General features: G+C 34.9%; 1 protein-coding gene across 1 annotated transcript; it reads right to left on the bottom strand.

Moving 5' to 3' along the window:
• Window positions 1-202: 202 nt before the first annotated feature.
• LOC128188289 (phosphatidylinositol 4,5-bisphosphate 3-kinase catalytic subunit delta isoform-like) lies at window positions 203-17,945 on the bottom strand. The gene is made up of 24 exons (XM_052859249.1): window positions 17,790-17,945; window positions 17,357-17,550; window positions 16,909-17,004; window positions 16,639-16,774; window positions 15,224-15,336; window positions 14,703-14,825; window positions 14,440-14,616; window positions 14,166-14,235; window positions 13,794-13,957; window positions 13,520-13,699; window positions 13,241-13,382; window positions 12,364-12,467; window positions 12,118-12,171; window positions 11,742-11,939; window positions 11,302-11,423; window positions 10,457-10,600; window positions 9,936-10,089; window positions 8,253-8,365; window positions 6,070-6,179; window positions 5,492-5,570; window positions 5,012-5,176; window positions 3,811-3,928; window positions 3,381-3,523; window positions 203-3,194 (listed from the first exon to the last, which is right to left on the bottom strand). Exons 2-24 carry the CDS (start codon window positions 17,504-17,506, stop codon window positions 2,936-2,938), a joined length of 3,114 nt encoding a protein of 1,037 aa, XP_052715209.1. The 5' UTR covers window positions 17,507-17,550; window positions 17,790-17,945; the 3' UTR covers window positions 203-2,935.
• Window positions 17,946-18,249: the final 304 nt, after the last annotated feature.

Below are 18,249 nucleotides of genomic sequence, written 5' to 3'. Positions count from 1 at the left end.
AAAAACCTTTGATGATGACCATTATTAGAAAGTTATTAGAAATTGCACTTTGATGAACATGAAATATTTGGGATTTTTTTTAATTCTGTGATCATACTGTACTTGGATATGAATTTTATCCACTGTGTTCTATTAAATCATCAATTAAAAAAATTAATACATAAAAAGTGCCTGCAAGAATGCAATAAAAAACAACTACAAATCAATTTGATAATATAAAGTTCTTTTTTATTTCAACAAATTATGAACTATGAACTGCACCTTTAACAAAGAATAAAAAAATGACAATGATGAAATTGTTAAATAAAAGTGCATGTATATATTAACATGATTGGTGGTACAAAATATCAGGCACAGACCCTGGGGTGGGGTAGAGTGGGGGTTACCAAGGTTATAGCTCTTACACCAATGCAGTCCTCAGTGTCTAGGTACCCATAGTTATAAGCAACTCAATACCAGGTATGGGGCCCCTCAATACAAAATGTCACCCAAGGGTCTCACCTGGGAAAAAAATAAATAATTAAGGCATTCTGTTCTGGAATGTTATTATAAAACATGAAACATATTGGTCTAAAAATGGAATGTTTTCTGGAGCATTTAAAAATCATTTCATGTGGTATTACATAAAAGCAGCAAAACGATTTTGAATTGTGGAATTGATCTTCAAGATTATTACAGCACAGACACCAGCGAGAGGATTGTGGGATTGATCTACAGGATTATTACAGCGCAAACAGTAGCAATAGGATTGTGGAATTGTTTTACAAGATTATTTAAAGCACTGACAGCGAGATCTCTAGAACAGCACCAGGCCACTGACAATGCATTGACGGGTGATTACTCAAAACGGCTACATCAAACATAAATGATGGAATTACAGTTAAATTATTGATGTTATTTAGGGATTAATAATCTATGCGGATCTCTTGCTGCATCTGCTACCAGGAAGACTTCATTGTAACAAGGCTTGGGGGTCAAGGTTACTTTATTGTAAATGTATTTACTTCATAGCAAAGAAGGAAGATGATTTAATAGTACACTATGTGGCCATTTATTGCCCACCATTCCTTCTTAGGCCAGGGATCACATGTGGAAATATCTTGTTGAATACAATATTATTTAAACAAAATATCTAACAGCTACAAAACTTAATTCCTCACATTTGATGAACCAAGAAATCTAATCACACACAAACCAAATACTCTTTCTTAATTAAACCGATCATGATTAAACCACATAAAAATTCATGATATAACAACATAATGTTTAAATAAAAGTGCACAATATAATTACATGTACATTTCTACTACTGTTAATCATTTTAAAATTTATCAATTAAAATTCCAATATCTAAAATGGACCCCAACACAGTGTGTTCTCTGGTTTGGCATCTGCTGCCTTCAATGAATAAGACTCACTGGGCAAGGACTCACAAGGTCGTCTGGAATGTAGGCTTGGCAAGGAAAACAATATAACACACTCAAACAGAAAATTACAAAACCAGAGAAAATAAAAATAATTATCATAAAATTTTTTTGTGTCAAAATGGTCGAGATCAAACTATTTAAGACCCAGAGAGATAAGTAAAGATGGAAGAGCCACAAAAATTCAAACAGAATGAGTTCATATGTACATAGTACTGGTAATGTTTGGAAAATTTTTTTTTGAAAGTGGAAATTGTAGAGATCATATATAGCGACACTGACACAAAAAGGAATATGATTGGTTAAGATACTAACTCATAATGGAATGTGATTGGTTAAGATACTAACAGATAACAGAATGTGATTGGTTACTAAGATACTAACACATAGTACAATGTGATTTGTTGTTGCAAAGATACTAACACATAACGGAATGTGACTTATTACAAAGACATTAAAATGGAATGTGATTTGCTCAATTATGGCACAAAGGTTTGAGTGAAAAGTTTTTTGAAGTAAATATGGAAAGACAAAATCGTCAAATATCATGAATGTAGTCTCATTAACATGTACATAGATAGTGATGATAACTAAACGAAATCTGCTGCACAGGAAATACTGAGATGACTTTAACAATAAAATAAGTCAGGAAATGGGGAGTTAGTCCGATGACCATAACAGTAGACAAATCATGAAACGTTTCGTTTACTTGATGACTACCTGCCTCTTAAGGCACTGATGTCGTACTTGCCAGTTGGGATTTCACATTACAGGAGCAATCTATAATTTGTTCATACCACTGATGATCACTATCGGTGAGAAAGGGGGAAGCTATACTGCAGAAATTGATTTTATCAGACATTTGTATGATGACCAGCTGGAATAAATCATTGCTCATCTGGCTTATCATTGACTGAAATATCAGTAACTAAGCCACAAAGCTGGAGACATTGACTAGTGTACAAGAAACTACATGTAAATATAATTACAATAATACCATACAATATCAAAAATAATCATGTCTAACATCACTACATATTGCACATCACTGGTTTGTTCACATTTCAGCCACATTGAGAATACTGATCTGAAAATCATTGAATGATATTTGCTGAAAACTTATAATCAAATTTGTGATTCTTTGAACAGCCTTTAAAATGTTTTGCTAGAAAGTATAGACTTCAGTTAAAGCTAAACTCTCAAGTTATTCACACAGCACCATGTATCATTGCATAGTACATGTATATGATGAAGAAATCTTAAAACAGTACGGCAACTAAAAATAATAATAAATCTTCAGTTCTTCAATATGGTATTGCCTGGCATGTTGTTGATGGTATACTGTCAGAAAATTTGACATTTAGTTCATTTTGCTAAGAACATTGGATCAAGTTAGATTTAATTTTGCTGGGAACATTTGATCAAGTTAGATTTCAACATTAACAATAAGTAGAATACTGCTACTTTCAAAATACACTGTTGTTTCAGTCTGCCATTTTGTGTTTCCTGCCTCAGTGGGCCATGTTGTGCAGGGCCCAGTTGACACTGGTGGACCAGCTCTTGTTCTTGGCCTCCTTCAGTTTGTCAATGAATTTCTTCCGGGCCTCTTCCTCCGTGAGGTCAAGGGCGAGTGTGTCCTTGAGATAATCTACATCACTGACGTTTGTGAGCTGGGGAATCCCTGCCGACAACATCATCATAAACAGTCGGATCAACAGCGCCCCCTGGGAGCGGATTATCATGTATGCTTGTTCACAAATTCTCTGAAATCTTAAAACAAAAAAAAATGTAAGGACATTCAATTTTAAGTAGATGACAAAGAAGTGATTTTGTTGAATTGAATCAAAATTATCTTAGAAATTAATACATATTTAGAAAATCAATTTTATTTTTAAGTTTGAACTTATATCTCTTCAGTCCTTGTCTTAATAGTAAATCTCCATGACAACCACTTACCTGTCAAAGTTCTCTTTGTCCTTCTCTCCCCTCTTGATGACGTACTCAAAGTGAGAGGTCAGAATGAAGGGTACTCTCTCCCTCTTTATGTTCAACTTGGACTTGAAGTTACCCAGAAAATGGCCAAAGTCAATGTGAAAAAGCTGAGAGAAAAGAAAAAGGATTACAAAAATTCTTATGATAAAACACAAGGATTTTTCTTCACAACTGTTAAAATTTGTCTTTTAGTTTTGATGTAGAGATCCATATAATTTGTTGTGTAAATAGAAGATAACTTGTCTTAATTCTAACTTGATTATAAATTAGAGACCTATTAAACAATTTGTTGTACATTGTAATAAAAGACAACTAGTCCTTTAACTTTAAATATATAGAGCCCTATTATACAGAATTTGTAGATAACATGTAAATAGAAGAAATTGACCAGTACCTGTCCCGACTCCTTCATCATGATGTTGTCATTGTGTCTGTCCCCGATTCCTAGAATGTAGGTCGCCACGGCGTACCCTGCACAGGAAAAGGTGAACTCCTCCACAGCTTGAGACAGGCTGTAAAATATCACATTAAAAACACAATTAGTATAATGTACAGAATACGTAACACTACAGCATTAGGCTGTAAAACAGCTGACGGAGCTGATCAATAAAAATCCAATAAGAAAAGCACACATAACATTAAAGCGTTAGGCTGTAAAAACAGCAAACAAATCAGATCCACAAAATTAAGAATAGTATAGTTTACAGAACTCAAGAACCATATTACAGCAGGAGGCTTTTAAAAAAGATTCAGAGCTGATTAAAAAAATCCAAATGATCATGAATAGAACAGTTACTATAATTTTTCAGCGCAATTGTGTGGAAAGTACCTGACTATAGTTATTGTAATATATCCTGAATAGATAGTATAAGCACTGATTAATTATATCATGAAAGATTCAGAGATGATCCACAAAAATCAAAATAATGTAGTTTACAGAATACATAAACCGCATCATAGCATAAAGCTGTAACAAAAAATTGAAGCTGATACATAAAAATCCAAATAGTATAGTTTACAGAATTCAGATATTTTCCGCTGTTTAATCACACACTGGTTACAGGGAAATATTCACTCCCATTTTATTTTCTCCAGATAGTATGTACAGAATATGGATAAGCTCCTTCACAGATTTTATCAAATATCAAAAATTTATAATATGTTAATTAGCAAACAGAGCTAAGTAATACAAATTAAATGGTATGTATATGTACAAAACCCAAAGACTCCACTACAGCATGTGACAGCTGTAGAATGCAAATCGTTAATCAATAAAAATCCAAATAAAACAGTGTATAGAATATCTAAGCTCCTTTATGACTGTAAAATCACATACAGACCAAGTCGTCAAGATGTTGAACATTAACACGTAAATATAGTGTATACAGAAAGAAACAGAAATTCTAAAAAATCAAAGTTAACTGCATTATTACTTTCTTAAAGAGAAAATTCAAGAGCATGAAAGTGTTTGGTACATGTATTATAAGGATCTTTTGAGGATAATTTATAATCTTACATACTACACAAGGATATTCCAGTACAAAAAATCTAAAATACAACAAATCCTTTTCAAATAAAGTATGAAATAGACTCACCTCTCCTCTTTGGGGTTCTTGTGCTTAAGCCACTCGTACAGAGCTTCTTTGGCGAAGGCTCCTTTCTTGTACCATCTCTGTATCTTAGAGATGGTCATGGAGTTTGTCACGATTTCAATCATCCCTTCCTCCCGACCAGTGGCGATACAGCCATAGGGGTTCATCCTGTACCCAAGAGTATCAACAAAATCACATCATCAAAATACAAAAACAGGTTGTAGATATACTAATGAAATGAGATTGATTCGCAGATTCAACCCATTATTGTATACATGTACATGTATTTCAAGTGGTACTCTATCATTGCCATTCTTCTTCAAATATAAAAATTGTTGCCACACTTTAATTCATTTAAGACCTCTTAATTCCCATATGATTTTATTTACTTAAAGAAAATTTTTTGGTGTTGTGTCAACTTTTCAAAGAAATCTGTATTTTATAACTGAGGCAGACATAATCTGGCTTTATCTGACTAAGCACCTGAGATCAAGGCCTTCATTTTTCCAAATGTTGTCCATTATTTGTAGAATTTGCAGCGTTAGCATGTCCTGTCGAAGATCTGTAACAACACAAATCATGAATGTTGAGACTGTTACCCATCTTTATCAGCAAAATTTGCAATTTTTAAAAGATCAAGCCTCATTATTAAAATTATTCATTGCAGTGAACTACTGTAAACATATTACACTGGCTGTGTAATCTTTTTAGCTTTTTAAGTGAAAAGCAACTTACACTAAATCTAGTACATCGCTAAATGCCTTGCGTATATATATAAGATCTAGAAATATGCTTATTCATATCCAAGCCAGCATGTTGAAAAATCAATTTCCACCAAATTTTGTACACTCAAAATATTACAAGTTTACAGTCATTTTCAATGACTTTAGATTTAATCACATTATAATACACAATATAGATGACTTGGTGACAAAAAAAAGTTCCAGCAAACCAGTTTGTAATTATAGTAATTCATTAATTACAGATATCTGACATAAAAGTGGGTATTGTTTGTTCTATTATTATTAATATCAGTCTAGTTATGCTCTATTAACTCCTACCATCTCCGTTTTTGTACATGATGAGGATGTTCGGTCCTTTGGGGTCGGCATTGGTCCACTCCAACCACAGAGGGCGCTTTTTGGAGTCCATGATTTTACATCTGTCAACGCTAGAAAAGAAACAATCAAGCATCAGCATCAAAGCTTTAAGGTGACGGTTACATTTAAAGTCCTCCAGAGAAAAATTCTGGGTAAAGAATACGTTGGTTCTATAGAGATATGTGGGATCTGAATAGTACGTTCTTAGTTAAGGTCCTTTAGAAATATAGTTGAAAGAACAAGATATCTGTGAGCCAATGCTCACTAGTGATACCCCCGCTCTGATGTGAATATGCAAAATAAGCAAAGTCGACATTTAACAGAAAGCTGGTATCCGATTGGTACAGAAATATATCCCACAATATGGCATGCCTTAACAAACACTGTGTAAAAATTTCAAGCATCTGCGATAAATAGCTGCTGAGAAATCTTTGACGAAAATTTGTTTGAAAATTTTTGCTAAAAATAAACAAAGTTGTCATTTAACAGGAAGTTGACGTCTGATTGGTACAAAAATACATCCCACGATATAGCATGCCTATACAAATACTGTGTAAAAATTTCAAGCATCTGCGATTCACAGTTGCTGAGAATTCTTTGACAAAAATTTGTTTGAAAATTTTGGCTAAAAATAAACAAAGTTGTCATTTAACAGGAAGTTGACATCTGATTGGTACAAAAATATATCCCACAATATAGCATGCCTATACAAATACTGTGTAAAAATTTCAAGCATCTGCGATACACAGTTGCTCAGAATTCTTTGACAAAAATTTGTTTGAAAATTTTGGTTAAAAAATAAACAAAGTTGTCATTTAACAGGAAGTTGACATCTGATTGGTACAAAAATATATCCCACGATATGGCATGCCTTAACAAACACTGTGTAAAAATTTCAAGCATCTGCGATAAACTTTTTGCTGAGAATTCTTTGACAAAAATTTGTTTGAAAATTTTGGTTAAAAAATAAGCAAAGTCGTCATTTAACAGGAAGTTGACATCTGATTGGTACAAAAATATATCCCAGGATATGGCATGCCTTAACAAACACTGTGTAAAAATTTCAAGCATCTGCGATAAACTTTTTGCTGAGAATTCTTTGACAAAAATTTGTTTGAAAATTTTGGTTAAAAAATAAGCAAAGTCGTCATTTTACAGGAAGTTGATGTCCGATTGGTACAAAAATATATCCCAGGATATGGCATGCCTTAACAAACACTGTGTAAAAATTTCAAGCATCTGCGATAAACTTTTTGCTGAGAATTCTTTGACAAAAATTTGTTTGAAAATTTTGATTGAAAAATTAGCAAAGTCGTCATTTAACAGGAAGTTGATGTCCGATTGGTACAAAAATATATCGCAGGATATGGCATGCCTTAACAAACACTGTGTAAAAATTTCAAGCATCTGCGATAAATAGTTGCTGAGATAAATGCGACAGAAATTTTTGTTACTGACAGACAGACAGACGGACGGACGGACGGACGGACGGACGGACGGACAGACAGACACACAAGGGTAAAACAGTATACCCCCTCTCCTTCGGAGCGGGGGTATAACTAGGTGGTAAGTCTAGTAGTTTATTCTTTACACAGACACATGTATAGAGTAGACAGAACTACATGACATATACACTATACCTTTACACAGACACATGTATAGTGTAGACAGAACTACATGACATATACACTATACCTTTACACAGACACGTGTATAGTGTAGACAGAACTACACGACATATACACTATATCTTTACACAGACACGTGTATAGTGTAGACAGAACTACCTGACATATACACTATACCTTTACACAGACACGTGTATAGTGTAGACAGAACTACCTGACATATACACTATACCTTTACACAGACACGTGTATAGTGTAGACAGAACTACATGACATATACACTATACCTTTACACAGACACGTGTATAGTGTAGACAGAACTACCTGACATATACACTATACCTTTACACAGACACGTGTATAGTGTAGACAGAACTACATGACATATACACTATACCTTTACACAGACACATGTATAGTGTAGACAGAACTACATGACATATACACTATACCTTTACACAGACACATGTATAGTGTAGACAGAACTACCTGACATATACACTATAAAGGACTTACAGTAGATCCTTCAGACAGATCTGGGGGGTGAGTGGACTGTATAATCCAGACAACACTTCTACTTTCTGATGCATTATCCTCTTGACATCCTCAGAAACTTTCTGTGGTTTTTTCTAAAAAAAAAAAAAAAATAAGAATTGGATTCACATGAATCAGTAATAGCTAAATCATAAAAAAAACAAACGAAATTTTAATCAACAGTTAATTTTATTTAAGACAATATGATCCAGTTGCCATTTTTTTGAGAATACGATTGAAAAATTGATTTTAATACCATAATACCCAGAATATTCATAAATAGCTTGCAAATTTATAAAACATACACTAATAAATAGTAAACTTATCATACATTTAGATAAGGATAACGGATCAGACATCCAAGGAAATAATTTGAAATCAAACAGAAAAAACCCAGGAATTGTTTAAGGTGGCTCTATACACCACATTTTGATGACGCAGTACGCAAAAAAGTAAATCTGGAAACATGCATTTCCGGTACTGGCTGATTTAAACTGAGGTGAATTGTATGGGAACCGCTATTTTGAAAAATTTGTTAAATGGATAGATTTAATTTGATAATTGGAAAATTCATTACTTACAAGTAATGTGGTATGTGACACCTTCACGTTGTGTGGTATTATTTATCGAAATAAACAATAAAATCAAGTATAAATTTTTAAAGAGTTTCTTTAGCATCATCGATATGTTACACTGTAGCGCAGTGGGTTAGTGGGTTCACTACAAACCAGTAGGTCATGAGTTCGATTCCCGTTGAGAACAATAATTTTTTTAACTTTCCAAAAATTTCTAAAACGTATTTTTTGGTTGAATACCGTGAAAGAAAATTCTAAACAGGTGAAAATATTTCAATTATAATATACTTTAATGCACATTAATATCGACACCTAACGGGGATGAGAGGGTTGCTTTGAAATTCTCTCAGGTTGGGATACCTAAATCCTATTAGCCTAGTCAATGTTCCCCTTTATTTATTTGACTTAGTTTTGCACTAAAGCGAATATATTCACTTATATAGGGCAAAGTCTATGATGAAATATGCATATATTTATCATTCCAACATTATATTTAGGAAATTTTCTTCAACTCAGAAATGAAAAGTCCCCAAGGTGTTTGGGCCTTGGGACTTAAGAACGATAACCCTTACATGAGGAACTTTCCTACCAAATAAAATTTAAAATATTTTTTGTGTTTATTTGCAATTGTTTTCATTCAATATTTTATTTCACATTTATTAAAATACATTTTCTTATAACATCAAGCAACTTTTTCAGATGATTTGTCAACAGAGTAAGAAAATATGAAAAAATATGTTTTTGGGAAATACTAAAAAAAATTGCAATAATAACATTTTTGAATGTTAAGAAGTGTTATATTTTTTTTATGTGTCTGAAGGAAATATCCATCATATGACAAAATAATTTCTCTCAATTTGTTGATAGCTGTCTTTTTAAAAAATATTTTACAAAAACACGAAAAAACATTAAAAAATTCTTTTAAAATACCTATAGTATCCCTATCGTCATTTTAATATTTGATAAGTATATGTTTTGTGGTCTTCTATTGAAAATTGGAATAAACTGTGGGTGTATAGAGCCACCTTAAATAATACATGTAGGTTTTCATACATTAAACCCTCTTACTGGTTTGGGGCTAAGGACTTACATTGATGTTTTTGGCAATTTCGCTGAAAGCGTTGAGTTTGACTAGAGCATCCTGTTGCTTGCTGAGAATGGCGAGATGCTCCTGGGAAGACTTGAGATAGGCTTCCAGTAATAGGCCATATCGAACAGTCACAGTTATCTCATGCATCTCGGACCTAAAAACAACCAATAAGTTAATACTTGGATCATGTCAATATGTTCTGTACACTGAACAGTTGTAGTATGTGTGATTAAAGGCTCTTAGGTACATGTATATATGGAGCAAAATTTCGGGGGCATAAAGTGAACTATTCATGATTCAGACATATGTTTATGTTATCTTTGATTAAAAGTACATTGTACTAAAATCAATGAATAACAATCACTAATGATTTGCCAGTTTTAAAGGTGTGATATTAATACCCGGTACATTAAAATACTTCCAATACATACATGATCAATGCACATTACATGTAACCAATATTAATCACTTTTTCAATAAAGAGGAAATCAGGTCTCTGTCTCCCAGATTGCTTTGATTACCTGAGCAGCCAGTAGAGGTGGTGTCCGAGATGTTGGTTCTCCAAGGCTCGAGACAGGAGGAACTTACTGAGTGGGCACATGAGATGTGACTCGTACTTCAGGGCCTGGACCAACTGTAGCATGTACTGAGACAGGTCGTCGTCACTGTAAACAAACAAACAAACAACAGGCTGTAGCATGTACTGAGACAAGTTGCTGTCACTGTAAACAAACAAACAACAGACTGTAGTATGTACTGAGACAGGTCGCTGTCACTGTAAACAAACAAACAACAGACTGTAGTATGTACTGAGACAGGTCGTCATCACTGTAAACAAACAAACAACAGACTCTAGTATGTACTGAGACAAGTCGCTGTCACTGTAAACAAACAAACAACAGACTGTAGTATGTACTGAGACAGGTCGTCATCACTGTAAACAAACAAACAACAGACTGTAACATGAACTAAGACAGGTTGTGTTAACAAACTAACAACATGTAACATGGTCAACAAGAGAAATATATGGTATGACTTAACTAAGATCTTACCGTACACCTGTTGTGGCTGACCGTACGGGACAACAAAGGTTAATGTGCATTACAGTAATAGTTGGAGAATTTCCTGGGAAAACTTTGATCCTATCTAGACGTTTACAGGCAGACCTTACTTGAGTTCCTCCAGACATTTACAGGCTTGTTCCTATCTAGCCTTTTACAGCCAGACATTACCCAAGTTCCTCCAGACATTTACAGGGAATAATTTGTTCCTATATAGGCGTTTAGAGGCATACTTTACCTGAGTTCTTTTAGAAATTTACAGGGTATACTTTGTTCCTATCTAGACTTTTACAGGCAGACTTTACCTGAGTTCCTCCAGACATTTACAGGCGAACTCCCTGACATTCGTGTCTGTGTAATGGAAGTCGAGTAGAGCCAGGGCATGCTGTAGTTCTATCGGACGCCAGGACTGAAGGAGTGCCATCATCTGTACAAAAGATTTAGAACACCAATAATGTCAGAAAATATTTCTACACAGTACTGCAAACAACTCTACCCTATGAGTTAATTTTGCAATTGACTATTGATAAAATGGCCTGTGGCAACAAATTTTTCCAATATCAAGTCTAGTTTTAAAATCTTTATAAAAAGGACATAAATAGATGGGTTCAATATGAAAATATTCCTGACAACAAGGTTCTCATGAGGTTGGCAGAATTTCCTTGTACACAAATCAACATTTACTGGTACAGAAAATATTGTCCAGACATTTCCTGCTGTTAACACACAGCTCTCTGGCATGTACCTTTGAAACATCGATGTGGTTGTCCCACTTCACGGCGTTCAGTAGAAGTGGCAGCGCGTAGTCATACTTGTCGCGGATCTCGTAGCGCATCATCCAGATTAGACTCTTCTCTTGCTCTGCCAACTGGCGAATCCCGCTTTTGTCGTCGTTCAGTATTTCTTCAAACTGGATGATGTGGGTCTTACTAGGGTGCCAGTTCTACAGAGCAGATATGTCATATTAAAAAATCAAACATTTCTTCTTGAAACTCATTGACGACTATCTTTTGGCTTCACAAGTCTAGAATCACAACTCAGAGAAAGTGAATGTAAATAGAAAACTTTTTGTAGTACCTTACTTTATCAAACTACTGAACAGTGAACATTATCCAACTTACCGGGGAGCCTGGTTTTCCCTTCTCTTCCATGTTTTCACTGGCACATTGTAAAACCTACAGGTTTAAGACAAACAGAGGTAATGCAAACATAATGTTACTCACCCAGAAAGTAACAAAGAGAGAATGAGGGTAAACTGACAGTTACTGGGTATACACATCAAAACTAACTAAAGCATACAACTATTTATTAATTTGCTGACAGCACAGCACAGGTACATGTAACCTTGGCCGCCCCTTCTGTCCTACCTTCTCGTTCTGGGGATACATGATGTGGGACTGAACGTTGAAGTCTGGGACCATGAATTCCAGGATTGTGGAATGGTCCACCTTGGGGTTCATGGCCACCGTACCTGACAACAACAAACAGAAGGTGAACAACAACACAACAAACAGAAGGTGAACAACAACAACAACAACAACAGAAGGTGAACAACAACAACAACAACAGAAGATAAACAACAACAGAAGGTAAACAACAACAGCAAAAGGTAAACAACAACAACAAAAGGTAAACAATAACAACAAAAGGTAAACAACAACAACAGCAAAAGGTAAACAACAACAGAGGGTCAACAACAACAAACAGAAGTTTAGAACAACAACAGCTAACAACAACAACAATTATTTTTACACTACTGACATAAAATAGCAGGGTTCATATATGCCATGACTTTTTCGGCATACTTCCAGTTTAATCATATGAAGCTTTTATGATGCCATGTTGAAAAAAAAAGCAATTCAATACTATGTCAAAAAGGGCATAAAAACTATTTGCACTAGATTTATAATTTTCAAACATTGTTACAATTTTATTACATGTAAAAAGTTTTTATATACCGGTACACATGAATAAAATTTTAGCAAGAATAATACATGTACCGATATATTGCATTTTGTTCAGGCCACAACTAGTTACAGATAAAGAAAAAATATCAGCGAGAATTGGGACACAAGATAATGATATTAAATATGAACACCAACAAGACTGTAAGTATTAAGACTAGAATTAACCACAGACTTGCAGTATTGTGGGTATTGGGTAATACTATAATACTAAAGATATCTAACCAATTGGATTATAAGATTGTTGGTAAAAAAAAAAAATAATTAAAATAAAACCAACCAATGGGATTGCAGGAGTCGTACAGCTCCATGTGTTCCATGTGCTCGGCACGAGTCCACATGTGGAGGCGGTAGTTCCCCTTCAGGAGACGACATTTGTAATCAAACACCGGAATGTTGGCCCAGGTCAGGATTGAGTATTCCTACAATGTATCAACAAATGATAAAAACTGTCAACACGAAGCTTGTGTATCATACAAAGGCATCAATATCAGGAGTGGTTTTACTATATAAACCTCTGCAAAAAATTTCCTATTTGCCAGTCAGCCTCATGATTTACCTTATTTTTCTTGATATAGAGGGCAAAGCACAGCCTGCAATCACGGGGGATGTCCTCCACCTTAATATCAAACTCCACCTCTTTCTTCCAGCTGACGTCGCCGTTGTAAACAATGGCATCTTTTGTGTGCTCCAGTCTGAGAGTCTCTGGGCCATGAAACAACCCCACAAACAACCTCACCTATATGAAAAAGTCAAAATTTATCACTCTGTCATAAGTTCAGCAGTTCAGTGTTAAAACAGGTCTTGATGTTTTTTAATGTCGGTGAGAGTACCTTGCTGTTGTCGTCGACGATGATTTTGGAGACTTTGTTGATGGTCAGTTTGAAGTTGACATGGATGTCCCAGGAGGTAAGGGTGTTCCTGCCCTTCACACTGGGCTTGCCCGGCCTCTCCGGGTGGGAGCGGGCAGAGGCAGCCCTAGAGTCAGCCGCTACCTCTACAAGGAAAGAAACCAAACCAGATATTTCTTGCAATATACTACCTAATAAATTTCTCAAAATAAATATGTTTTGTATAAGAGTAACCAGCTGTTATTCACTTGTAAATGAATATGGAAAATACTATAATGTTCACTATCATTTTTCTCGACAAGAATTCAAGGCATATTCAAGTCTTGTTTTAGGCTTAAGTAAGAATCAACTTACCCATCACTTTGCTCTTAAGTCTGAGCCACAGGGCAGGAGCAGTGTTTCTCAGGAGACACCGAAATATATACTGTGTATCAACAACATATCAATTACATATAAACTTATATCTTACAATTGTCATTGCCAGCATCAACGTTTCTTAAACAGAACAATATTTTACAATTATCTTGCCAGCATCAACGTTTCTTAAACAGAACAATATTTTACAATTTTTATTTGCCAACATAAAAGTTTTTTTTATACAGACCAATATCTCTAGTAACAGCCTCACCTTGAAGTTCCTGAGTTGGTATTCCCCGTAGAGGTAATCCTCCAGACCAATGACCTTCAGAATGTAGTCCGTGGGGCGGAGATGTTGATTCCCGGTGTTGTTCTTCCATTTCTCCAATGTCATGGCAATTAAATCGTTCGGGATTTTGTCTGCCCCAATCCTCATGGTATAAATAACCTGTCATCAGAAGGAATTCCATTATGAATATAAGAGTAACGCAAGGTTGCCCCCTTTCCCCCTCTTTATATATTGTTCCCTCTTACCCCCGTTTCCTCTATGTGAACACTGAGCACCATTCCCCCTTTAAGCTGGTTCTGAATGTGTTCGGGTAATATTGAATGGTTTAGGATTCCAACTGGATGTTTATACTGAAACTTCAGAAATCCCTACAAACACAGAATACAAGTGAACATGAGTATAATTATGTATGTAACTAGGAAACAAAAATAGACACACTACAATGAAATACACACACTACATGCACTTAAAATCAAACTTCTTCCTACTTCCTGCTTCCTTACACTCCTAACTCCGTCTGGTACTATAGTATACCACATTATGTGTACAGATAAGAGAACTTTCATAACAACATTGGAAGGCTTTTGGATAAGATATGAACATTCACTTGGTAAATACATGTACTAAAATTACAACACTTTTGAATATGATGAATGTCAATGGAAATAAAATTATGATAAGACATGAACATTGGTGGATGATACTTTTGGATAAGATACATCTGTAATAGTTTCGGTGGACATATTTTACATGTCTGAGCTCTTACAGACAAGTCTTGGTTCCTGCGGTTGACGATATCTTTGCAGTATGCTGACATGGCCCGCCTAAAGTCCGTTATATCAGGGGACACCTGAGCTTGATGATCGATGCACTGCTGACCTAAGACATATTAATGTCTACTCATTAATATACTCATAAATAACAATTATCCATCTCATTAATCATTTAATCTGGTGATGAGTCTTTAAGTCTTTCCTTAATCATTATTGAATGTATAAACACAAATATTTTAACAAACAAACAAATCAGATTGTTATCTGTTTGTTGTACATGTATTGAAAGGTTATAACATCATCTTTTATGTCGATTGGTATATATGTTCATTGTAACAATAGGTTACCTTTTATGGTAATTTAACTGACGGTTATAACAGTACCCATACTTGCCAACCTCCAACAGGTGAAAATCTGGTCATGACCAGATTTGGAAAGTAAAAAATCTGGTCATAGCGCGTAACAACATTCACGACATATTTATCATGCATTTCATAGGTATATACAATAGAAATATGTGTTAAAACTTATGTGTAATACTTTATTGCAAAGAAGCATTTTAACTAACAGTTGCTGATTTTGAATTTTGTAAAGTGATCTGACACAGAAAATGGTAGGTTGAGATTTCTGCTACATTAACCTTGCTTTTGAACTCTGTAAATGATGGCATGAAAGTTGTAAGTGACTTGGAAGACTTTAGTGTATTAAAATGCATTCTATACATGACTTAGCGTTTTTGAATGTTTAGTCAGATCATTTTGGGCACAAAATCCAATTTTCAAATGTGCGTTACATAGAACGCAAAAGCCTCGTTTTGTACTCGATTACTTTGTTTTACCTATGGGAATTCATTTTCCTAGATATGTTGATATAAGGTACAAAAATATTGTTTTCTTTTTGTTGGTTTTTATTCCGCTGGCCCCGATGAAGACCTTTTCTTATTGGAAGCCATCATACTTAATGATTTAAACCTTCGCTTAGTCAAAACAACTCACGATAATAATTACACAATGTTTCTGTTATAGCCATCGGCATTGTTTACGCGTTACGTAAATCCAAGTTCAGCTTGGGTTCATAACTGGAAGTCAAACGCGCAACGTAATTTACGAACCAAATCCGGAAATCGGGAGATTTTCGGGTTGTTCGACAAAAATCGGGTGAAAAGCATGACCCACCGGGTCATAAAAAATAATCGGGTGAAGGGTTGAAAAATCGGGTGTGACCCGACAAAATCGGGTCAGTTGGCAAGTATGAGTACCTTTTATGTTGACTGGTATACATGTACATTGTAACAATAGGTTACCTTTAATGGTAATTTAAATGACGGTTATAACAGTACCTTTTATGTTGACTGGTTGTAACAATAGGTTACCTTTAATAGTAATTTAACTGACGGTTATAACAGTACCTTTCATGCCGATCAGACTATTGGTACTCCTGGTCAGACTTTGTGTTGTGTTGTCCGCTTGCTTCTCCACCAGTTTCAGGAACCGGGCAGCTATCTTAAACTCGTTCAGTAACATGTCTTCATCCATGATCTCATCCTAAGAAAATATAACCCCATCATTAATCCTCTAAGATGTGTGGTTAATTTTCTAAGATCTAAAAAATGATCAGGATACTGTTTCATCAATGAATCCTTAATGCAGCCCACAGAGTCAAGGCAGACAACTCCTACCTTCTGTCCCTGTTGGTTGATGTAGACAAAACAGTAGTTCTCCTTTCTCTTTAGAGTCTTAAACAGTGGATAGTTTTCTGCCTCCTTCCATAGTTTCTAACAACAGAAATTGAAAAAGAAATCAATATTTAAACAAAAAGGCAAAGAAGAAAGAAAAACCCTTGTATCAATACACGTATTTCCCTCCCCCTTCCAACATTTCCCTCTTACACGAAGTTAGAAACAATGTACATAGTATATTTCAGTCTAATCAAAATTAGATGTTAGATCCACTCGCTTACTCGCTACATACTGTTTGTGTAGCGAGTGGATCTAACATCTTATTTTAATTAGATTGAGTATATTTATTATTATTATATTTACGTATTTGACCATGTTTTACTATATGTGATTCAATACAGTCCAACACATACACTTTAGTCTTTATATCAGGTAATTAGATATTCACCAGTTTCAAATTTTCTACCGAGTCGTAGAAGTCCACTCTGTACGGTATGAAGATCCCATTAGGCATCAGGAAATCCATCTCTACATGGCCGTCAGTCTCACTGACTTCTTTAGCCACGTCTAGTTCGGGTAAGACCACTATCGGAGGCATTTTGACTTCAAGGCTGGGGTGACTTCCAGTCCCCTCCACTCAGTCTGTCAGATTCAATTTATACAAAATGCACCAAATAACAAATGGAAACTCATCAAGGAAGTTCCGTGAGTCGAGTCAGATAAACTTTTACAAGTTTCATTTTTGAACAAGCATGTCAGTTATTTTGATTTATCTGAAAAATCTGGTAAGGTTTAAACCAAAGATCACATTTTACCAACAGAGCATTTGGCTGACGTAACAGTTATCATAACCATTGACTTTTTATTTCATTTATACTCACAGATACTTATTTCCTCATAGTCGTCTACTTCCTCAATGTTTTTCTTCCACTTTGATATGGATCTCGAGCCCGAAGGAAAAAAAAAAATCATCGCACGTCGTTTCTGAAGTTTCTCTACATTAAGCCTCGTCGGATTATCTTCACCGACACAAGTGAGTGATCAGTCGAAAATGAGAAAAGAAGAATAGTCACTGAGCATTGTCAATGAATTTTGCATCTCAAAGAAAACAAGTCTGTACAATTTTCAGTTATAAGCCTAAAAATGTTATTTTTACGTTAGAATAAATGAACCAGAGACTAATTTATGTCTCTGAAATTAACAGAATATATTTTTTACGGACTGTAATAATTATCAATTGGGTAGTTTATATAAAGGTATGGTGAGGATAGCAGCTTGACAGTTGGTGCATGGGTGGATCAAGACTGAACATTATGCTGTCCTCTTCAAGATATTATATAT

The sequence above is a fragment of the Crassostrea angulata genome, chromosome 6 (genome assembly GCF_025612915.1).
Source record: "Crassostrea angulata isolate pt1a10 chromosome 6, ASM2561291v2, whole genome shotgun sequence".
Lineage (NCBI taxonomy): Eukaryota > Metazoa > Mollusca > Bivalvia > Ostreida > Ostreidae > Magallana > Magallana angulata.
This window is presented reverse-complemented; position numbering and strand designations above follow the sequence as displayed.